At 39.6% G+C, this 24,299-nt stretch overlaps 1 protein-coding gene and 1 long non-coding RNA gene across 11 annotated transcripts in view; one reads left to right on the top strand and one right to left on the bottom strand.

Annotated features, from left to right (window-relative positions):
* LOC308650070 overlaps window positions 1–24,299 on the top strand; it is a 637,596-nt gene that overhangs the window by 167,325 nt on the left and 445,972 nt on the right. The window lies entirely within an intron of this gene.
* ANKS1A (ankyrin repeat and sterile alpha motif domain containing 1A) overlaps window positions 1–24,299 on the bottom strand; it is a 182,101-nt gene that overhangs the window by 98,882 nt on the left and 58,920 nt on the right. For 6 of the 9 annotated variants that reach the window (XR_014022095.1, XM_081295116.1, XM_081295114.1 and 3 more), the window contains exons 2-4: window positions 8,449–8,529; window positions 5,108–5,264; window positions 3,117–3,179 (exon numbers count right to left, since the gene is read on the bottom strand). Coding sequence is in view for 8 of the 9 variants with exons in the window: in XM_081295116.1 (XP_081151242.1) it covers window positions 3,117–3,179; window positions 5,108–5,264; window positions 8,449–8,529 (301 nt within the window). In the remaining variant the exon portion in view is untranslated. The remainder of the gene's footprint in view (window positions 1–3,116; window positions 3,180–5,107; window positions 5,265–8,448; window positions 8,530–24,299) is intronic. The other 3 variants (XM_081295117.1, XM_081295121.1, XM_081295118.1) reach the window with 1 other exon arrangement.

Below are 24,299 nucleotides of genomic sequence, written 5' to 3'. Positions count from 1 at the left end.
AGGCTGAGCCAGGAGGATCACAAGTTCAAACCTAGCCTCAGTAACTTAGCAAGACCCCATCTCAAAATGAAAAATAGAAAAGACTGGGAATGCAGCTTAGTGGTAAAGCACCCCTGGGTTCCGTACCACTGGGGATTAGGGGGAGGACATCACATTACTGAGACAACTGGCAAAATGTGAATATGGATCCTAGATAATAATATTGTATCAATTTTGAATTTTCTGAATATGATAATTATATCATGGTTTTATAAATGAATGTCCTTGCTTTTTAGAGACTAAGGTTGAAGAACTAATCGAATAATTTAGGATCAAAGAGTCATAATGCTGATGACTTCATCTTGACTAGTTCATCTTGACTCAGGAGGCTGAGCCAGGAGGATCACAAGTTCAAGCATAGCCTCAGCAACTTAGCAAGACCTGTGTGTGTGTGTGTACAGGAAAAGCAAATGGGACAAAATGTTAACAATCTGAGTAACAAGAATATATGCAGTTCACTGCATTATTATTATTAGAACCTCTTTTAAGTTGAAATTTTTTTTTCAAAAAAAGTTGTTTAAAAGCTTCGCAGGTGATTCTGATGCACTCAGACAAGCTCAGGAGCATTTGGAGACAATCAGTCTAAATAAAACTCCAAGTCTCTTCCAGCTGACACTATGAATTATCTTTAAGTGAACAGAAAAATAGGCATGTTGCTAACTTTATGATGGCCAGACTGAGTTAAAATTGTTTCAACAGTGGGTTTAGTGAACACTTTTGTTGTGTTGCAGTGGGGATTGAACCCAGGGGTGCTGTACCATTGAGTTACACCAGTAACTTTTTTTTTTTTTTTTAGTTGTTAACAGACTTTTATTTTATTTATTTGTATGTGGTGCTGAGAATCAAACCAAGTGCCTCACACATGCTAGGCAAGCATGCTACCACTGAACCACAACCCCAGCCCCTACACCAGTAACTTTTTTGAGATGCTGAGACTGGTATTGAATTTCTAATCCTCTTGCCTCAGCCTTGGGAGTCACTGGGATGACAGGTGAGTGCCACCTTGCTCAGTGGAAATGAACAATTTTCATAGTTCCACCTTAGCTATGCATGATTCACATAAGCACTGGTTTTTACTGACTTACTGAAAAAGGAGAGGCCCCAAATGTTAAAAAGGAACATGAAAGCTCTTGAAAACCACATCTGTTCCCAAAAAGGCACCTAAGACTTCTAATTTTTTACCAGTGCTAGATAGGATTTAGCATTCAAATATAACTTAGCAAATCAATTCCTCGACACAAACCAAGTCAATAAAAGCCACTGAGGACAAAATCTAGTGAGGCTGGCAAGGCTCTACGGGACCTCCCTCCCCTCACCGCCAGGTGCATCATTTGGCCTTTCAGAGTAGATGGAAGGATTTCAAAAGGAAAAGTATATTTTTATTACGTTTAGACTAGTTTTCCTTGAGATGTGCAAAACCAAAGGATAGGAAAACATACCTTTGAGAACCAAAGTTATAGTGTTTAATCAAAGCTTCATATGCTAAATAAACCACTGCAGGAAATAACAACCTCAAGGTCCCTTCCCACAAAACAGAATCCTGACTAATGGAGCAATGGAGCAACGTTTCACTAAACATCTTCCATTAGCCACAAAGATTCCAAAATGCCCTTTCAGAAATACTACTATAATCACACAGATTTTGATAAATGAGGATTTTAAATATTATTAGTTGCTGATATTTTTACTTTAATGTGTTTTACTATTACTTATTAAAATTCTGAAACAATCCAGCAAGGTAAATAGGTGGTAATGACCCATTTTACAGAAAAGGAAACGGAGGCACAAATTAAGCAATTTGTTCAAGTTAACGAAACCAAAAAGTAGCCACCTAGAACCTATTCAGGTTTGACAGGAAAGCCTGGGACCTGTGAGTTCTCTGTTGCTGTGCACCATCCACAAAACAGTTGAAGTATAGAATCTGCCTATTTGATAACAAGAATTTACTAAAAAGACCAAATTAAAAAAAAAAAAAAAAGATTTTAAAGAATGGGCCAAAACAGGGCCAATGTGTTCTACCACCTCAAATCAAAAGGCTTTTCCACCATTAAGGCCCAACAGCTAATGAAAATCTCCTCCAAGGCCCTCCCAGGTCATTTTATGGGGAGCTGCTACATTTGGACTTTCTCAAAGAAAAGCATGAAATCTCTGCCTTGAGTCTGTAAACATCAGAAGTACCTTGTGTCTCTTCCCCAGGGCAGCTGTATTCAGAGCAAGTAAAAAGTAGCTAAGGCAGATAATGTAGCACCTCAACCAAACTCCAGATTGTTGTCAAAAAGTAAACAATTTCAATCACACCTCGGGTGGAAAGGCAGCAGGGGAAGGCCCTGGGTGCTGAGGCTGGGCCAATCAAAACCAGGCCTATCAGGCCACTACCTGTGTCCACCACCAGGCAAGCGCCCTGCTTGGTCCTGCAACACAGTTTCCTGTTTCAGAGCCCTTCATGGGTCAAGAGTGACAAGCAGAAAGTGAAGTTAATGGCTAGAGAGATTGGCCTGAGTTTTTAGAACATCTAAGAGAAACACAAACTCCAGGAAATGAGAAGAAAGCGGCAAGCAACAGCTTTTAAAAGAATAAGCTGGAGTCACCTGTGTCTTTCCCTACACCTCCACCCCCGCTACTGAAATCTGAAGGAAAATCAGATTCCACTTCAAAAAAATATATAGAAAGCAGACCAAAATAAGAATCTTAATTCCAAGAAATACAATTTAATTGTTTATCTGTCTTTATTTGAAAGTAAGTTAATTTGACTGCATTTTCTTTTTTGAATTTAAATAATTTAGAAATCACAATAGTAAATTAAGTATATAATGTGATCCTTTCTATCTCTTTATTCCTACTATTTCAGATGTTCTCCACCTTTCCGGAATTAGCATTAGTTTTAAAAATAAAATAAAAACCTACTGCAGCTGCATTTTCCTATTCTCAGACAAGCCAAAAGCAGATGGGCTGAAGCAGATGACAGTCAGGGGGACAAGGAGGAGCCTGAGTGGACAAGAGTGGAAGCCAGAGAGCGCCATGGAGGGGGTGCCGAGTGGAGAAATGATGCAGAGAAATCCTGGCAGCAAAGTACACACCTTGGCATTGATATAAGGGTCAAAGGGGCCGTACTTTTTGAGTTCTTTGATCTCAAGAGCATTCTACAAAAAGGAGAGGAAAAAGAAAGTGTAATGATAAAATGGATGAAATACATCAAAGCAATACAGAGTCCCACAGGGGCCCAACACTAGAACTCGGGTCTGCCCTCTGGATGTGTCACAAGGAAGTTAATGGGGAAGACAATCTCTAGGGCACCTCACTCATTACCCCCCAAGCATCTAAATGGAACCACATTAATGGTTTTTAAATAAATCAATGTAGTTCTTGTAACTAACTAGATCCATTAGGTTCTTCAAGCTACTTGAAGACATTTGCCCAGTCCCTGCCCCACCCACCTGCCTGCCAGATACTCAGAGCATTAGGCTGGTATCCCACCCACCAAGGAGTACTCTAGGTAGGAGGTGGCCGTGAGCAGGACAAGCTAGCAGACTGAAGTGGCTCAAACTTCAAGCAGCTGTGCTCCAAGGCGAAAGTGGGCAAAGACAGGATTAGAAATGGGTGATGCCAATTGCTTAGATGAGAAGGACTTTAATGGGTGGCCAGATTTTTCAACATTGAAGAATATTAGTTATAAGCAAGCTTTATTTTTTTAAAAATATTTTTTAGTTGTCAATGGATCTTTATTTTATTTATTTATATGTGGTGCCGAGAATCAAACCCAGTGCCTCACACAAGCTAGGCAAGTATTCTACCACTGAGCCACAACCCCAGTCCCATGGGCAAGCTTCTTTACATATCTCCTCCGGTGAATAGAAATCATCCTTGCAGTCAGGAGGAGTAAAATCACACTTAGATTCTAAAGAGGCAATTCTAAAGAGATGCTTCTCATTCCAAATGTTATGGACAAACATTCTCACTGATGATCTTAAGTGTCTGCTGCTTACTATCCAGAAAATACATCCCCAGGTGGGGGAGAAAAGCTGAATAACAGCTACATACATACAATCTCCAAACTGACATATTTGGGAACTCTCATTTTTTCAGGCTTCAGAGAGAAGCTACCCTTGTCTGAATAAAGTCATGCTCTTAACAGTTCACTGAGAATCTTGTCCTGTTAAAAAAGATGGACTCCCCAGAGTGATTTCCTATTTTTTGAGGAAAAACCTTGTTTTAATCCTACAGGTAATTTAACAATTTTCTTTCAACAAAGTCATTAGGAAAACAGTCCTAAACTTACTGAGAGAGAGAAACATCACCCGCATTCAAGCAACAATAAAAGCACCTGCTATGGTGCAGAGCAGAACACAGGACAGCCATCTCCCCCTCAGACGGGCGGGCATATACCTCTGCACCAAACCCCAGGGAGCAGGGCTCATGAGAGGCTTGTCTCAAACCTATATAATTCAAGTAAAATTTTCCCAAAGGAAAAAACATAAAAAGAAGTGTATTGTAGGAATGCTTAAATTCAGGGCCATTGTTAGGACTTTCTTGTTTTCTAAGAACAGTCTCTGCCTTTCCGAAGTATGCTCACTCTTATTTAACATCAGAGGACATCATGGAAATGCTCTTCATTCTGCTGAATCATCTCTGACTTCTGTTCATTGTGAGTTCATGTTTCAGCACTAACACAAGTACTTCCACTCCTGCATGTTTTGATATAGGTACAATGACAACATGGGTCACACAGTACTGGGGAACACTGGGAAAGCCACATTGCCATGTCAAAAGCATTAAGCACAATTTACAATTAATTAGGCCTATCAGTTTGAAACTGACTCCATGCAATTTTGAAGGATTCCATTATTTCATCTGTGTAATATTCCAAATCTGTATGAGCCAAATGTATATGAAATGCATCCTCACAGTACAGCACTTCCCTGACCCACCAGGACATGGAGAAATGGCAAGGGGGAAGTCGTGTTTAGGGTTGGAAGAGCTGGCTCCCTGAGATCTGCACTCTGGAGCTGAGGTGGGGTGGCCGCATTCTGGTCATAGCTGAATGGAGGGAGGAAAGCCTCCTTCTTCCGACCTGTTCATTGACTCTGGTGTGTGAAGGCCCTTGATGGATGAGCAACCGCACTATCTGGGCATCTCCTTTCCAGGCTGCCAAGTGCAGAGGGTAACAGCCTTTAGAGTCAGCCACATTGGTCAGTGCATCGTTCCTCAGAAGAACTTCCACCACATCCCTAGAAGGCAAAAAGCAATCATGAGCTGCAGAACCCAGCAGTCTTTCCTGCTGCCAGATCTTTACCTCTGTACAGTACAAAGCCCTTTCATAGGTCTTGGCCCCTCTCACTTCCTGAGCTCATTTCCAGGCTTTTCCTCTTATTCCATGAGCCCCTGGTACACCTGCTAAGTGGCTGACCCATCTGAAGCTATGCTGTACTGATTCACGGCCTCCCCATTAGGGATCTCTTGATAATCCACCTATTTTCCTCTACTTTGAAAATATCTGGATTCCTTGTCTAAACCTTGCAGTATTTCCTGGTTTGTGATGTTTAAATAGCATTCAAGGATAGGATTTACAGAAAAATAGTCAAACAAGACAAATACCATTATTCACTGCATTACTCAGATTATTTAGTGATATGGGAGCTGAAAATGGGCAGGCAAACCAGAATTAAAGCTGACTCCAACATAGCCAGACACACATGGTATCATTTGAAAGCTCCAGAAAGAAGGCCTTGGCTTTCTTCTTGGTGACACCAGTAATTAAACAGACCCAAGTGTATAATTAGCCCCATGCACACGAGGTCAAAGAAAATCCTCCCTGTAAATAAAAACAACATCTGGAGATGAACTTGGCTAACAGGCTACAGTTCTCAGAATTCAAGATTCACTTTCATTTAGGTTATCCCATTATTTACATATTTACAGGGAAGAGATCTCTACAGATTTTTTTTTTTTTTAGTTTTAAGAGGATTACAGAAAAGACAATGATCACATTTGATATATTTTAGACAAGTTTAAAGCTAAAAAAACAACCATGATCTCTTTTTGGCACACTGGAGTCAATCAGGCTGGGCCAACTATTGGACAAATGACAGAATACTGTAAGGTGGTGAGGGCCTGCTCCTTGCTCAGAAAAATCTAAAATAAGGGGCAGTGGTGTGGTTTAGTAGTAAAGTGTCTCAGCTATGAGGCCCTGGGTTCACTATCCAGGGGTAAAGAAACAAAATGTGAAAAGGGAGAAAAGAAAAGTTTACAGTAGTTACAGTATTCCCTCCTCATAAAAACTCAACTACTGCTTCAAACTTCTTTAACACCCTCTATCCTGTTAACACCTTCTATTCTTATTTTCATTCTAGGGCATCCGGGCAAACCCATTCGCTGTGCCCTACAACCAGGTCTGCCCCTTTGCTGGGGTACTACACTTTCCTCACCTGAAGCACAGAACCCAACCCTTTAAGCCTCTGCCTTCTCTCTCAGAGTTCCTCCCAAAGCATGCCTTCTCCAGATGTCTTTTCATGCAAATGCCACCCAATTCCTAACAACCTCTCCTGTAGTGTATGTAATTTTTTGCCCTTAAAAATGGTTTTGGTGGGCAGAAATTGTGGCTCAGTGGTAGCGTACTTACCTGGCATGTGTGAGGCACTGGGTTCAACTCTTAGCACCGCATATAAATAAATAAAATAAAGGTCTATCAACAACTAAAAAAAAAATATTTTAAAAAAATATGGGGCTGGGGTTGTGGCTCAGCGGTTGAGTGCCTGCCTCGCATCTGTGAGGCATTGGGTTCAATACGCAGCACCTCATAAAAATAAATAAACAAAATAAAGGCATTTGCTCATCTACAACTAAAAAAAAAAATGGTTCTTGGGGGCTGAGGTTGCGGCTCAGTGGTAAAGTGCTTGCCTACACATGTGAGACACTGGGTTTGATCCTCAGTACCGCATAAAAATAAATAAATAAAGGTATTGTGTCCATCTACAACTATAATAATAATAATAAGGTTCTTGGGGTCTGGGGGTTTTAGCTCAGTGGTAGAGTGCTTGCCTATCATGTGTGAGGCACTGGGTTCCACCCTCAGCAAAAAGAAGAAAAGAAGGGAGGGAGGTAGGAAAAGAAAAGAAAAGACAAAGAAAAGAAAAGAAAAAAAGAAAGAGAGGGAAGCAGGGAGGAGGAGAGAGAAAAAGAGAGAAAGAGAGAAAGGAAGAAAGAAGGAAGGAAGGAAGGAAGGAAGGAAGGAAGGAAGGAAGGAAGGAAGGAAGGTAGGTGTTGTGTCTATTTAATACTAAAAATATATTTTTAAAATGGTTCTTGGGGCTGGGGTTGTGGCTCAGCAGTAGAGCGCTCATCTAGCGCATGCAAGGCCCTGGGTTCGATCCTCCGCACCACATAAAAATAAATAAAGGTTAAAAAAATTGTTCTTGACAGAACAGGAAGGAAGAGCATGAGGAAAAGACTAACAGTAAACAAAGACGAATGGGGGGAGAGAAAGGGAGAGAGAAGGGAAAGCATATGGAAATGGTAGGAGACCTTCAATGATACACAAAATTATAAGAGGTTGTGAGGGGCAAGGGGGAGGGAAAAAAAAGGGGGAGAGAATTGAACAACAGCAGAGGAGGTAGAGAGGGAAGATGGGAGGGGAGAGGAGGGGAGGGGGGATAGTAGGGGATAGGAAAGGTAGCAGAATACAACAGTCACTAATATGCCATTATGTAAAAATGTGAGTGTGTAACAGATGTGATTCTGAAATCTGTATTTGGGGTAAAAATGGGAGTTCAAAACCCAATTGAGTCAAATGTATGAAAGATGATATATCATGAGCTCTGTAATGTTTTGAACAATCAATTAAAAAAAATTGTTCTTGGGTTGGTGGTATAACTCAGTGATTGAGTACTTGCCTAGCATGTGTGAGATTCTAGTTTCAATTTCTAGTACTGTCAAAAAAAAAAAAAAGGCAGCTCTTGTTGTCTATGAAGCTGACTTATGAGGGAAAGAATGACAGAGTAAATGACAAAGTACTCACAACAGAAGACAAGTTTCCCATGACCACTCAATCTAAATAAATTTCAGTTTATCAAGGGGTCACCTAAGAGATTCCAGCCCCTTTATGATTTGGCTGCCCCAAATTTGATCTTCATATTTACATCATTGTGAGACACTAGAACATTCCAGAGGGGAAAAGGACAAGCACAGGAAAAAGTAAAATTGAATCCTTGGCTAAAGCTTTCAGGGGTGGGGGGCAGGAGAGGATGTTTAAATTATACACTAAAGAAAAACTCAGGGATTCTGCATGAGCTGAATAGAGTTTCTTTTTCTCTGTTCCTCTGTGTGTTACTTAGCCAAGCTTGACAGGAAGTGAAAAAGACACCCTGAAGGCCTGGGTTCTGAGGGCAGGGCAGGAGCAGAGGCGTTTGTACTCACTTATGGCCGTTCAGAGCGGCGTGGTGCAGTGGTGTGTAGCCGGTGCTGTCAACACAGTTCACATTTGGGCCTCTCCACATGCTGTCAGGGAAGAAAGAAACTGATTTCAAACACTGAAGTTATAAACCAAGGTTAAAGACAGCTAGCTACTTGGGTTAGACTTCTATGTGGTGTTTAGCCAAATTAGAGACTTCCAAAATGACTCCTAATGAAGGACACCATGCACACTACAGAAGTGCCCAGCAGGGAGGATGCACAGTGGTCTGCCAAGCAAGGAAGCAAGAGTCAGGACCACAGTGTCTCCACTGAGCTCTGGTTTCTGTATCCTCTGCTCATCTGTAACTTACCATCCAGTTGGGGACTCATTCCTCTGTACTCCCTGTTCACTGAAAGGTCATCGAAAACACCATGAAACCAACCCCTTAGTCAGGTGCAGGTACACAGCACCCACCTGTGCTGGCAACTGAAGGCTTCAGAGAAACCTCAACACAGACCATGCAATCAAGACGGTTCAATAGGCAAGGGCCACTATTAAAAAGCACCAGGACACACCTGCTAAGATACATGTAATAACTGTGTCTTTCCTCTGTAAATAAAGCCAGCCCTCTGTAAAAATGGGTTCTGCATTTAGATTCAACTAAATTCAGAAAACAAAATATGTCTGTACATGCACAGATCTTTTTTCTGGTCATTATTCCCTAAACAATACAACATAACAACTATTTACATAGTATTTACATTGCATTAGGTATTGTAAGTAATTACTTATAATCTTATAGAGATGATGTAAAGCACATGGGAGGGTGTGCAGAGGGTATATGCAAATACTATGCTATTTTATATATGGAACTTGAACATCTACAAATTTTGGTATCCTCAGGGGATCCTGGAACCAATCCCTCATGGATACTAAAGAATGACCATATCTTATTTGTCAGTGTGTGTATATGTATTTGTGTGTGTGTGTGTCTGTCTATAAATTAGTAGAATCTATAATTTTAGAGTCTTGTTTGCATTAGAAATACTGTAACAATGGAAGCATAAATGTCACCTTATTTAATCCTCAAAGCCTTAATTCTTATTTCTGTTCCACACCTCACTGTATTGGTTAGAGTTTCTAAAATATTAAGCAGCAGAGGACGTCCTTGTTTGTTTCTGCCTCTAGTAACAATGTGTAAATAAAACATTCTCCCTATTCTCCTTTTTTTGTTTTAAATTTTATTTCCTTCTTTCTTGTGGTACTGAGAATCAAACCCAGGACCTAATGCATGCCAGAGGTAAGCACTCTACCACTAAGCTACATCCCCAGCCCTACAGACAGTTGTTCAACTTAAATGCATTTTCTGCATCTATGGAGGTAAACACAGTTTTTCATTTAATGTTCACAGGTTTCTTAACATTGAACCATTCTTTCATTCTTAGAATACTTCTTCTCTGGCTATTATTCATTGTACCTTGCTGGGGAAATGAATTTGATAGTATCTACTTGAGAATATATTATTTTGGATTTTCATATCTATATTCAAAAGTGACGCAGGTCTAAAGTTTTGGGGGTTTTGCTACTATTATTGGATAGTATCAGTGTTAGTTTTGGTTTGGGTCACAGATCAGATAGGCAGCAGTCTATTCATCTTTATATTCAGAAATCACTGACCAAGAGTGGTAAAATTATAGTCACCAGTAAAACCATCTGGACCAGAGTGTTTAAGCTCAAGTGCTGGAAGCAGCATTATTTCAACAATAACATTCTGGAAATAGGCATCAGTACAGAAATTATTATACCTACGGTGAAGACAAGAGTAAAAATATCACATACCAGTTATACTGCTATGTAATAAGACAGAAAAGAAAAAAATAAGTGTTAAAGAGGAAAAAATTCAAAAGTGTAAATATTAGATAGTTACAACTGAAAATCCATGAGAGAAATTTACCAGGATAGCAGACTGAGTGCAGAAGTTTATTCCATCCCCTGCCTAAAGACTTATGAAGTGATAAAAAAGATATCCTACCCTGCACTGATAGGACAAACACACAGATTGACTGGGCCCAAGAAAATAATAAAAGATGTCATTGAGTAACTGGCAATGTTAGACAGAAAGGAAACAAGCTCAAAGACACCATCTAGAAGAACGCAATAGTAATAACCACACAGCACTTTTTACCTATCAGACTAAAAACAAACTAAAAATAATGACATTATCAAGTCAAGCACTCTTGAACACCATTGGTATGAGTTTAAATTGGTGAAATCCTTTGGGAAGACAATTTGGCAGCATCCATCAAAATGCCATAAAAATAGCATTCACTTCTGAGCCAGTGATTCCACTTCCGGGCAATTGTCCAACAGAAACATTGTACATGTTCACAAAGACATGCTTGCATAAGATTACTTCATTATAAGAGTAAAAAAAACTAAAGCCTTAACATCTGTCCATAGATAAGCAGTTAAATGTTAGGTACACCCACAAAGTGAAATACTACATAACCATTCACAACAAAAGAAAGAAAAGCATTGGGTCTACATGTCCTGACAGGGAAAGATTTCCCAAGGCACACTACATTATGAGTAAGTGAAAAGCAGAAGTTACTGGTAAAACACAAAGAATACGAGCTCCTTTTAATAAAAATGCATGTATACACACACCCCAGTAAATGGATGGCATGTGGAGAGTACTCACCAAGTGCTGGCAATGGCTACCTCTGGGGAAGGAAATTTGTGTATTAGGGGATACTGCAGAATGGTGGAGAGAGAGCTTACTTTGTCTTGTTTATTTTGGTGCTGGGGATTGAACCCAGGGACACTTAACCATTGAGCTACATCCCCAACCATTTTCATTTTTTACTTTTTTGAAACAAGGTCTCATTAAATTGCTCAGGCCAGTTTTGAACTTGCGATCCTCCTGCCTCAGCCTCCCAAATTATTAGGATTATAGGCATGCACTGCTGTGCCAGCTGACCTGGATGTTTAGGGCTGTATTCTACCACACTGTTTATTGAGACTATATTCGTGTAGTACTTTAATAATAATAATTTTTGGGTGTGGAGTATTTAGAGATTGAACTCAGGGTACTCAACCACTGAGCCATATCCCTAGTCCTATTTTGTGTTTATTTAGAGACATGGTCTCACTGAGGTGTTTAGCAATTCACATTTGCTGAGGCTGGCCTTGACTCACAATCCTCCTGCTTCAGTCTCGCAAGCCTCTGGGATTATAGGCCCAGCTAATAATAATAATTTTAATACTGTCTCTAAGAGATTCATCTCATAGGTAAAGATATCCACAGACTAAAAGTAAAAGAATGGGAAAAAACATAACATTCTCATGGATCTTATAAACAAGCAGGGCTTTCTATCCTCATATCAATAAAGTGGACTTTGAGCTAAAGTTATTCAGAAGGGACAAAGAAGGACGTTTCATGCTGCTTAAGGGAGTTACATATCAACAACATACAACAATCATAAATATTTATGCCCCAAACAATGGAGTGATTACATATATCAAAAAAACCCTTCTTAACTTCAAGAATCAAATAGACCACAATACAATAATACTGGGTGACTTTAACACACCTCTCTCACCACTGGATAGATCCTCCACACAAAAACTACATAAAGAAGCTACAGAACTAAAAAATAAAATTAATAATTTAGACTCAATGGACTTACATAGAATATTCCATCCATCAATGACTGAATACACTTTATTCTCAGCAGCACATGGATCCTTCTCTAAAGTAGACCATATCTTAGGCCACAAAGCAACTCTTAGCAAATGCAAAAATAATAGAGATAATACCTTACATTCTGTCAGATCATAATGGAATGAAATTAAAAATCAACAGTGAAATAAAAAACAGAAGCTACTCTAACATTTGGAGACTAAATAATATGCTACTAAATGACCAATGGACAGCAGAAGAAATCAGGGATTATATGAAAAATACTTAGAGGTAAATGAGAACACCTGTAGAACATATCGAAATCTCTGAGACACTATGAAGGCAGTGCTAAGAGGAAGAAGGTTCATTGCATTAAGTTCATTTTTTAAAAGACTACAAAGTCAACAAATAAATAACCTAACATTACATCTTAAAGCCTTAGAAAAAGAAGAACAAATCAACACCAAAAGCAGAAGACAGGAAATAATTAAAATCAGAGCTGAAATCAATGAAATTGAAACAAAAGAAACAATTTTTAAAAATCAACAAAATAGTTGGTTCTTTAAAAAATAAATAAAATTGATAAATACTTAGTCAAGCTAATAAAAAGAGAAAGAAAACTCAAATTACTAAAATTTTCAATGAAAAAAGAAATATCACAACAGACACTACTGAAATACTGTCGATAATCAGAAATTATTTTGAAGATTTATACTCTGATAAAATAGAAAATCCCGAAGACATCAATAAATTTCTAGAGATAGATGACCTAGCTAAATTGAATAAGGAGAACATAGAAAATTTAAACAGATTAATTCCAAGCACTGAAATTGAAGACATCATCAAAAGACTACCAAGAAAAGCCTAGGACCGGACAGTTTCTCAGCCAAGTTCTACCAGACTTTCAAAGAAGAACTAAGGCCAATCCTCATCAAATCATTCCATGAAATAGAAAAGGAGGGAACCCTTCCAAACTCATTCTATGAAGCTAGTATCACCCTGATACCAAAACCAGACAAAGACACATCAAGGAAAAAAAATTTCAGACCAAAAATTTCAGAACAAAACAGACCTGATGAAAGTAGATGCAAAAATTCTTAATAAAATACTGGTAAATTGCATAAAAAAACATATTAAAAAGATACTGCACCATGATCAAGTGGGGTTCATCCCAGGGAAGCAAGGTTGGTTTGACATACAGAAATCAATAAATGTAATTCATCACATCAATAAAGACAAGAATCATATTATTATCTCAATAGATGCAGAAAAAGCATTTACCAAATTATAGCATACATTCCTGTTTAAAATACTAGAAAAAATAGGGATTATAGGAACACATCTCAATATTTTAAGTGTTATATATGCTAAACCCAAGGCCAACATCATTCTAAATGGAGAATAATTGGAACAAGAGAGGGACGCCCTCCTTCACACAGTCTATTCAACTTCTATTCAACATAGTCCAGGAAACTCTAGCCAAAGCAATTAGAAGAAAGAAATTATAAAGGATATAAGTAGGGAAAGAACTCAAACTATCCCTATTTCTGATGATATGATTCTGTATTTAGAAGACCCCCCCCCCAAAAAAAAAACTCCACTAGAAAACTTCTAGAACTTATAAATGAATTCAGCAAAGTAGTATGATATAAAATTAACACTCATAAGTCAATTGTGTTCCTATACGTCAGTGATAAATCAACTGAAAGAGAATTTAGGAAAACTATCCCATTCATACTAGCCTCAAAACAAACATATATATATATATATATATATATATATATATATGGGAATCAACCTAGCAGAAGAGGTGAAAGACATCTAATGAAAACTACACAACTCTAAAGAAAAAAAATTAAAGAAGACTTAGAAGATGGAAAGATCTCCCATGTTCGTAGATAGGCAGAATTAATATTGTCAAAATGGCCATACTACCAAAAGCGCTATACAGATTTAATGAAACTCCTATTAAGGGTCTGATGACAATCTTCATAGAAATAGAAAAAGCAGTCATGAAATTCACTTGGGAAAATAACAGGCCCAGAATAGCCAAAGCGATACTCAGCAAGAAAACTGAAGCAGAAGGCATCTCAATACCAGACTTTAAATTATACTAGAGCTATAGTAACAAAAACATCATGGTACTGGCACCAAAACAGATATGAAGACCAGATAAACCCACTTAAGTACAGTCATCTCATACTAGACAAAGGTGCCACAAACATACATAGGAGAAAAGAGCCTCTTTAACAAATGGTGATGGGAAAACTGGAAATCCATATGCAACAAATACAATTAGACCCCTCTCTCTCTCAACTTGCACAAATATCAACTCAAAGTGGATGAAGGACCTAGGCATTAGACCAGAGACTCTGTGCTTACTAGAAGAAAAAGTAGGCCCAAATCTCCATCACATCAGCTTAGGAACCAACTTCCCCAATAAGACTCCTAACACACAAGAAGTAAAATCAAGAATCAATAATGGGATGGTATCAAACTAAAAAGCTTCTTCACAGCAAAGAATCAAGTGAAGAGAGAGCCTACGGAATGAGAGAAAATCTTTGCCATTTACATCTCAGATAGAGCATTAATCTCCAAGATACACAAAGAACTGAAAAAACTTAATACCAAAAACAAAAACAAATAACACAATTGACAAATAGGCAAAAGAACTGATAGGTATCTCACAGAAGAAATATGATTAGTCAACAAATACATGAAAAAATGTTCAACATCTCTAGCAATTAGAGAAATGCAAATCAAAATTACTCTAAGATTTCATCTCACTTCAGTCAGAATGGCAATTATCAAGAATACAAGTAACAGTAAATGTTGGTGAGGATGTGGAGAAAAAGGTACACTCATACATTGCTGATGGGACTGCAAATTGGTGCATTCACTCTGGAAAGCAGTATAGAGATTCCTCAGAAAACTTGAAATAGACTACCATTTGACCTAGTTATCCCACTCCTTAGCATATACCTAGAGGACTTAAAATCAGCATAGTATATTGGCATGGCCATATCACTGTTTCTAGCAGCTCAATTCACAATAGCTAAGCTATGGAACCAACCTAGATGCCCTTCAACAGATGAATGGATAAAGAAAATGTGGTACATATACCCAATGGAATATTACTCAGCCATAAAGAAGATTTAAATTATGGCATTTTCCAGTAAATGGATGGAACTGGAGACTATCATGCTAAGTAAAATAAGCCAATTCTAAAAAAACCAAAGGTTGAATGTTCTCTCTGATATCCATATACTGACTCACAATAGGTGTGGGTTGGATTGGACAGGGCAGAGGAGGGGAGAATTAACAATTTCTAAGGGGAACAGGGTTAAGAACCTATACACAGAGAAGACAACACCCCCCCCCAAAGCACATTAAGATGTTGATAATAAATAGCTGAATATAGGTGACAGATCACTTTAATAAGCATGTAGAGGGTAGAGATGTAGAGTGCTTGCCTAGAGTGCATAAGGCCCTGGGTTTGATCCTTGGCACTGTAGAAAAATTAAAAAAGCATGATGATATATTAGATTCAACATCTTAAGGAAGAAAAGTGGATGGAATTCTGCACAGCAAAGAAGCAATCAACCTGTGGACGAGAGAAAATACTTGCAAGCCAAAAATCTCATAAGAGGTTAAGATCTAAAATACATATGAAACTCAACAGCAAGAAAACAAATAATCTGATTTAAAAATGGGCAATGAACTTGAAAGGATATTTATAAGATGACCAAGTAGCCAACAAGTATATGAAAAAAAATGTTCAACATCACTAATCATCAGGAATGCAAATAAATATCACAATGTGAATTCATTTCATCCCTGTCAGAATGGCCATTATCAAAAAAAAAAAAATAAGTGTTGATAAGGATCTGGAAAAAATTAGAACATTTGCATGCTGTTGGTAGGCATGTAAATTAGTACAGCCATTACAGTAAACAGTGGAGGTTCCCCCCAAATTATAAACAGAACCACCATATGATCCAATAATTCCACTGACAGGTGTACAACCAAAGAAATAATTCCATGTGTTGAAGAGGCGCTGCATTCCCACGCTCATTACAATACTCTTTGAAATAGCCGAGGTGTGGGAACAATGGATGGTTGGATACAGAAAATGTGGTAAATGTTCACACACTGGAATACTATCCAGCCTTTGAAAAGAAGGAATCCTGTCATGTGCAACAACATGAACAGACCTAGAGGATCTATATTAAGTAAAATAAGCCAGGCAATGACATAGACAAATGCCACATAATCTCACTTATATGTAGAATATAAAAATGTGGAATTCAGAAATGTAGTGTAGAATGGTGGTTATCAGAGGCTGGGAGGAAGCAGGAAGTTTGGGCGAAGGATACAAAATTTCACACACTGTATTACACACTGTGCTCTTGAAAATCACTAGGAAAAGTTTTAAGTGTTTTCACCATGAAAGAATACATGTAGCAACGTATGTTAATTGGCTTGATCAGTTATTCCACAATGAGTACATATTTCAAAACATAACAGTAAACAATGTCGAGTTTCTCACAAAACACTCAGGGTCCCTCCAAGGCAACTGGGCTGCACAAAATAATCACACAAGAGACAGAGATACCTTTTTCTTTGGGGGTGTTGTGTTGGCTCCTCTGACCTTAAGGGTCCGCAGAAAGAGAAAGCTCGAGCTGAACCCTTTTATTGGGGAGAAGCCATTCAAATGAGGCAAGGGGTCAGGTTTCAGGGGGTTCAGTCTAGCTTCGTGATGTCTGCTGTCAGCAGGTTGACTGACATCTAAGAAGGCCACACCCAGGGGCAGAGTAAGAGAAGGGGACACACAAAGGGTATTTCCATGGACCATTCTATCCCAAACATGGCAAAGGGGTAATATCACAAAGGAACAGGTGAGCGTAGCTTGACCCCATGGGTGACACGCCTTCATCCGAAGACACACCCTCAACTTCCTGAACAGGACAACGCCCAATGTAGTGATCAGTCAGAGTCTCTTGCTTCAGGATGGAAGGCGTGGGTCATTCAGAGGGGCTCCCCACAATACATGATGTATACATATAAATTATATTTTGTATTTTTCTTTTTTTTTTGTACTGGGGATTGAACTCAGGAGCACTTAGCCACTGAGCCATATCCCTAGTCCAATATATATATATATATATATAATTATTATTATTATTTACAGACAGAGTTTCACTGAGTTGCTTAGGACTTAGCAAAGTTGCTGAGGCAGGCTTTGAACTCGCAATCCTCCTGCCTCAGCCTACTGAGCCTCTGGGATTACAGGCATATGTGACTGCATCTGGCTAAATTTTATTTTTCAATTAAAAATAAAAAGAAGTTTAGGGGCTGGGGATGTGGCTCAAGCGGTAGCGCACTCGCCTGGCATGCGCGGGGCGCTGGGTTTGATCCTCAGCTCCATATAAAAATAAAATAAAGATGTTGTGTCCACTGAAAAGTAAAAAATAAATATTAAAAAAAACTTCTCTCTCTCTCTCTCTAAAAAAATAAAAAGAAGTTCAATGTCTAGGTTATCTGACATACCTGTACATGACTTCATTTTCCTTTTTTTTTTTTTTTTTTGTGTGTGTGTGTATGTGTGTACACCAGGGACTGAACTCAGGGGCACTTAACTACTGAGGCACATCCCCAGCCTTTTTTTGTATTTTATTTACAAAAAAGTTCTCACTAGTGCCTTGCTTTTGCTGAGGTTGATTTTGAACTCAAGATCCACTTGCCTCAGCCTCCAGAGCCACCAGGATTACAGGCATGCGCCACCATGCCTGGCTACAATGATCTCATTTTCAAAGTCAAAAATTGTACAGCTGGGCTGGGGATATAATTCAGTTGGTAGAGTGCTTGCCTCACATGCACAAGGCCCTGGGTTCAATCCCCAGCATAAATAAATAAATAAATAAATAAATAAATAAATAAATAAATAAATAAATAAATAAAAATTATACAACTGTGCTTGACAGTGAATCAAAATGATGGAAAATAAATTGGATGTGAAAAATCTAGGAGGTATAGTTCTCACACTTGCTTTCCAGTTGTTACACAAGTAAAAAAAAAATCATCATTGGTCTAAAGTAGGTAACACAAAAACTCAAAAACCAATTATTTGGTTAAATCACAAACCACATGGGTGTGGTGGCAATCCCAATGACTTGGGAAACTGAGGCGGGAGGATGACAAGTTCAAGGTCAGCCTCAGCAACTTAGCAAGACCCTATCTCAAAATAAAAAATAAAAACAGCTAGAGGTATAGCTCAGCGATGAAGTGTTCCTGGGTTCAATCCCTAGTACAGTGGGGAGGGGAAGGGCAGGAATCATAAACCAAACCAGTGGCAGATCCAAAGTTTCCATTTATAAGAGCCCTTGGCATTTGGCCAAATAAATACTAATATCTAACTGGAATGACAATGCAAAGTGAATATATGCTAATACAAGGCTTTAAGGGTGAAGCAGCTGAGGGCACAGGCCTACCCAGCATCCATTGGGACTCAGCCACCTGTTTAGCCAGTGCAGCCCAGCTCCCAAAGGAACCCTGAAACAAGGTATTCAACTGCCCTTTATTTTAATGAAAAGGCAGACATGAGCAAGTCCACCAACATTTTACTTTACCTCCATGACTCTGGTTTAGAAGTAATTAAATCTGGATATCCCATACCAGTGTTGAAACTCTCTCAGAAGTAGAAAAGAAAGACAGGCACTATCCTGAAGACAGCTACATTCCCAACCTTCCTCCCATTCCTCTTTTCCCATATCCTCTTTTGAGGAGACTAGTGTCTCCTTAAGATGCCCATCCAGAAATCCTAGGGACTGGAGGAATATATTAATCAAACCCTAAATGAAAATGGAGCTGGGCGTGGTGGCATACATCTGTAATCCCAGCAGCTCAGGAAGCTGAGACAGGAAGATCATAAGTTCAAAGCCAGCCTCAGCAAAAGCAAGGTTCTTTTTTTTTTTTTTAATTTTTTAAGTTGTAATTGGACCACAATATCTTTATTTTATTTATTTATCTTTATGTGGTGCTGAGGATCAAACCCAGCACCTCGCACGTGCTAGGCAAGCACTCTACCGCTGAGCCACAGCCACAGCCCCACAAAAGCAAGGTTCTAGGCAACCCAGTGAGACCCTGTCTCTAAATAAAATACAAAAAAGGGCTGGGGATGTGGCTCAGAGGTTGAATGCCCCTGAGTTCAATCCCCAGTACCAAAGAAAGAAAGAAAGAAAATGGAGAACTATAATCTCCCTGTTTAGAATTTCAGCTTCAGACAGGATGGTACTAACATCCCCCTCCACCCAAGTTTCTTCCTTTTTGGCAGCTCAAGAAAAGGACTATTTACAACTGAGGGCTTCCTCCCTATCACATCTGTCCTATTAGGTTTTTCTAAAACAGTAAGTACCAAAGGGCTGTTCACCAACAAACAAAAGTAAAAAACAATGCACCAAGAACCAGGCCAAAAAAATTAAAACACCGTCCAAAAGATTCCTAAACAAAGTTTAATCTGTATAGATTCTGCAGAAATGCAACTGCTGTCATTGGCTTGCACACAAATTCTAAAACTAATATTGAGGGGTCTCTGAGCAATCACAGCTATTCTGTGTTCATGAAACTACAGAACCCAGGTTAAGAGTCTGGGGTCTGTAGTTAGCAGACCTGACTTCATTATGTGTCAGTGTGTGACCTTAAACAATTCACTTAATTCTCAAAACCACTTTCTCTGCATCTATAAATTCTGTGATAAACTCCCAGGATATAAATCATTTGTGGAGACTTCTAGAAGCTTGAGTCAGTTTAATAGCATTAGGGTTGAGGGTCTTGAGGTGTATTAATCACAGCACAACTGCTTCAACCTGATGCACAACACAGCAAGTCCTGCCCTCTGTGCTTCAGAAGGACTCATGTTTTGATATGGCACCTAAAGACTGCAGAAGGCAAGGAAGAACAGGACTGATGAAGACTTGTGGCTTCAAAGGCCTCCCTCCATCCCTTTTAAAACTATCTGCACATTCATACATGGCCCAGTGCTGGATTTGGAGGTACTGAAGAATGGTCCATTTGACACTGCTCACTCCATTTAGTGAGCCAGGTGGGGATGAGGTCCTGTTCAAGGGGCCACTCTCACAGGTGTTCAACAGATAAGTGGAGAGTGCCCTCCATGTGCCACACACTGTTCCAGGGGCTGGACATACAGACGAGAAGAGACAAAGTCACTGCCTTCACAAAGCCTGAATTCTAAGGGGAAGAAGAAAGAGTGAACAAATAAACAAATAAATATGTGGTATGATACCAGGTCGTAATAAATTGCCAGAAAGGAGCAAAGAAAGGGATGAAATATAACAGGAGTGATGTTCTAGATAAGGTCATGAGGAAAGACCTAAGAAGGCCATCTTTGAGAAGAGATCTGTTCAAAGTGAAGCAACAAGTCCCGTGGGTGCTGATCCCTGAAGATCAGACACGAAATCTCTAAAGAGAATCAGGGTTCCTCCACCTGATTCCAAAGGCCCAGCAATATTTGTAACTAAACTTATCATTCTTTAGTCCTAGCAAAACTCAGGCAGAAAACTGGGACAAAACTGTCTCAATTGTGAAGTCAAATGGTTAAAAATATGCTGAGACACTTGGTCTATCCAGTAGAGAAAGCAGCTCTGCTCAAATGACCCCTGATCCACACCCTTTTCTAATCTCACCCTCCCTATATGGTCAAGATAATCTACATCCTCAATATTTATCACGTGTGACCTTGAACCACAGTGAATTCTTTATGCTGCTCATTCATATTACACATTGCAGTCCTTTTAGGGGAATCCTTCATGTTTCCAGGAACACAGACTGCGTAAGGAACAGTCCCAGGGCACCAGTTTGCAAGTTCTAACATTCAGTTTTCACAAACCCGATAATTAATTCCCTCTTTCCAAATCAGATTCTTGCCAAGCCTGTACCAACACTAACCCAGTGTGGTATGGTTTCTATGCAGAATAACAAATTTATGATGTCCGTACCCATTAAAAATGGCACAATCTCTTGATGAGGCACAGAATACTCCATTTGAGATTTCTCTGCATAAAACAGAGAAAGAAGGATCATAACTGTAACCAAAGTGCTCAGCCCACTTTCATCTGTGATCAAATGATGTCTTAAAGTGGCTCTTAGCTGGCAGTAAACATGCTTCCGGTGGTTGCTCAGCTACTGTACTGCTTACTTTGCAAAGACAAGTAATGGCATCTCAGTGAGCCAGAGGGTGTCCAATCTAGTCCAATTCAATAACTTTTACGCCAGGTGCCAGAGTCCCCCACCCTCAAGTTGAATGGGGAAGTCAGACAAACAAACAAACGCAGTACTGTGCCATGTGTAACGTTCTGAGAAGGAAGAATATAAAATGAGAAGGAAAGAAGACACATACTCATAGGAAATGGGAAGAGGGAGGCTTTACAAAAGCGGAGACCCTTGAGCGGAGTCTTGAAGCTTTGGAGGAATCAGGCGGGTAGAAGCAACAAAAAGGAATTCAAATTCAAGGTTCTCCAGTTAACAGCCAATTGGGGCAAATGCCAGTAACCGCTGAGTGCGGTGCAGGTCTGATTTGCTTTGAAGTTTCCAGCAGGGAACGATCACAAGTACACATGGAAAACTCCTGCGACCGCTGGGAGGTGGCGGGAGGTGGGTCTATCTGTTACTCACCATACTGCTGTAATGACCTAACAGATTTCATAATTTAAAAAAAATATCATTGTGATGAATGGTTGCCCAGATGATGAAATAGCAGTGTGTGCCTAGATGGGGGTGGGGAGTTAGCTATTCAGGCCTGAGGTGAGGATGTGAGTAAAGGCAGTGGTAATGGGGACAGAAAAAAAGACAGATTCAACAGGAAGGATAGGACATAGTGATTAGAGGCAGAAGGAGGTTGGACTCTGGGGCTAGGTGAACTGGGCAAGTCCTTGGACAGAGCAAATTCAGGAGGAAAACCAGAGTTAATCTGCAACTGTGGGAATATGAGGGAAGGGGGAGGGGAATTTTATTTTAGATTAGTTGAAGAAATGAATTTTGACACATGTAGATATCAGGGCAGTAGGTGAACATGAGGGCCTAGAACATCATAGTGATAAACTAAAGAATTTTAAATGACAATGTTCAAATGTTTGCATGCATGTTGCCTGCATCTGACCCTTATAACAATATTAGAGTAAGAAAACATGCTCTTATTTCCATATTACAGGTAAGAAACTGAAATTCAAATGTCTTACTGGTCTTCATATCGTTAATTAAAGAAGAAATAAAATCCAACATTTAACCTCTAGTGCATGTTCCTTCTAATTCTCCAGACCCTTGACCTTAAAGATGGAGAGAAAACAACTTGCAATTCTATGGCTCTCCTCCTGTACTAGTTCACAGAGGGTCAAAGACTCTCAAGACTATTAGGTTAGAAAAAGGCTTTCTGGATCACAGACCCTGGTAAGAGGAAGCAATGGCAGTGAACCTGTGGGGAAGAGAGGTCCTGGGGCAGCTCTCTACCATTCTTCATTAAATCATAAGGTCTCAAGGAGTTTGTCTCATCAGCCTTTTTCTGCTAAAGACATTACTGTTTTCTTCTCCTGGTTATCCTTGCAAAGTCAGGTTTATCTCTGGGACTCAGAAAGGACTGGCAATTTTCCAATAAAATGAAACACTGTCCAAAGTCAGTCTAATTCAGAAAAGACTCCATTTTACTTTAAATGAATTTTGACACATAATTACTAAAATACTTTCTACATAATTAATGGTTTAGGATAAAAGGAAACATACAAGGAGCCTGTGAAACCATTCCCACTCTCAAAGAAGCTTAAAATCTTTGGAGAAAGACAAAACTTAGATATGAAGCAATCAATCACAAAACCACCAGTTAACTGTGAAACCTAAATATGAGCTTTTATTTCTGCTCCTTCCTAAATTCCACTAAAAATGAAGTAAAAACAAGCAAAACAGGTCAAAAGGAACAGAAGATAACAATGAACATAAGATATAAATATCCTCCCCACTCCTAGAACTGAGGGGTGCTTTCCCACTGAGCCACATCCCCAGCCACTTTTATTTATTTTGAGATAGGGTGTCACTAAGTTGCCCAGGCTGGCCTTGAACTTGCCATCCTCCTACCTCAGCCTCCAGAGCAGCTGGTATTATATCTTAACACCTGGCTGGATGTCAATTTTTTTGAAAGGTCTAAAGTAGATGAATTATCAGAGATGAGAAAGTGAATCCCTGCAGCCAGGGAAGTGATTGTCAATTCACACAGCACCCCTAAGAAGGCTCAGGGATCAGAGGTACCAGGTGGCTGAGGAGGCCAGGGATAAGGAAGGGCTAAAAGCCAGGGCTTCACATAAATTCTGTATGAGAAGGTCTTAGGCCAGAGGCCCTGCTGTCATATCCAGAGCAGCCAGGAGACTATGTATTACTCCTCTACCCAGGCAGGAGAAGGTGGATTAGTCTGTGTAAAACCAGACAGGGCTGGGAACAGTGGCACATTCCTATAATCCCAGCTACTGGGAGGCTGAGGCAGGAGGATTGCAAGTTTGAGGCCAGCCTGGGCAACTTGGCTAGACCCTGTCTCAAAGAGGAAAAAAAAAAAGGTCTGAGGATGTAGCTCGGTGGGAGAGCACCAATGGGTTCAATCAAACAAAACAAAATTAAAAAACAGACAGGTTCTAGACTCTGAGACATTAGGAACAGGAGATGGCAGGCAGAGGCACTGTACCAAAAACAAAGCCCCTAAACAATGTCTCCATCTGGAAGGATGGCCTGCTTGGCCTCCAGAATGCTGGCAGTCCTAGCCCACCCCACCACCAAAGAGAGTCTTCTTTCCTGGGACAACCAACTGAGTCCCTGAACAAGATCAAAAGATGCTGACTTTGGGGAATTCCTCAACAAATCAGGTGGGTCCAAACCCCCATCTCATGGAAAGCCTTCCTTGACGAGCTCTTCCTGGCTCTGTATAGAACGTCCAATCAGCTTGCAGTGTCTCGCTTACGCAAATAAATGACAAACATTTGAGGAAAACCCTCAACAGGGAAAGATGGGAGCACGATACAAATAGAAAACAGTGACTTGAAGAAACAGCAATGAGGAGCCCAATACTGTCAACAGTTATCACAAGAGTGGGACCAGAATAAACAGAAGAAAAATCAGTGAAAAGTTCTTAGAAATTAAAAC

This window comes from Spermophilus citellus (genome assembly GCF_964194105.1).
Source record: "Spermophilus citellus genome assembly, chromosome: 5".
Lineage (NCBI taxonomy): Eukaryota > Metazoa > Chordata > Mammalia > Rodentia > Sciuridae > Spermophilus > Spermophilus citellus.
This window is presented reverse-complemented; position numbering and strand designations above follow the sequence as displayed.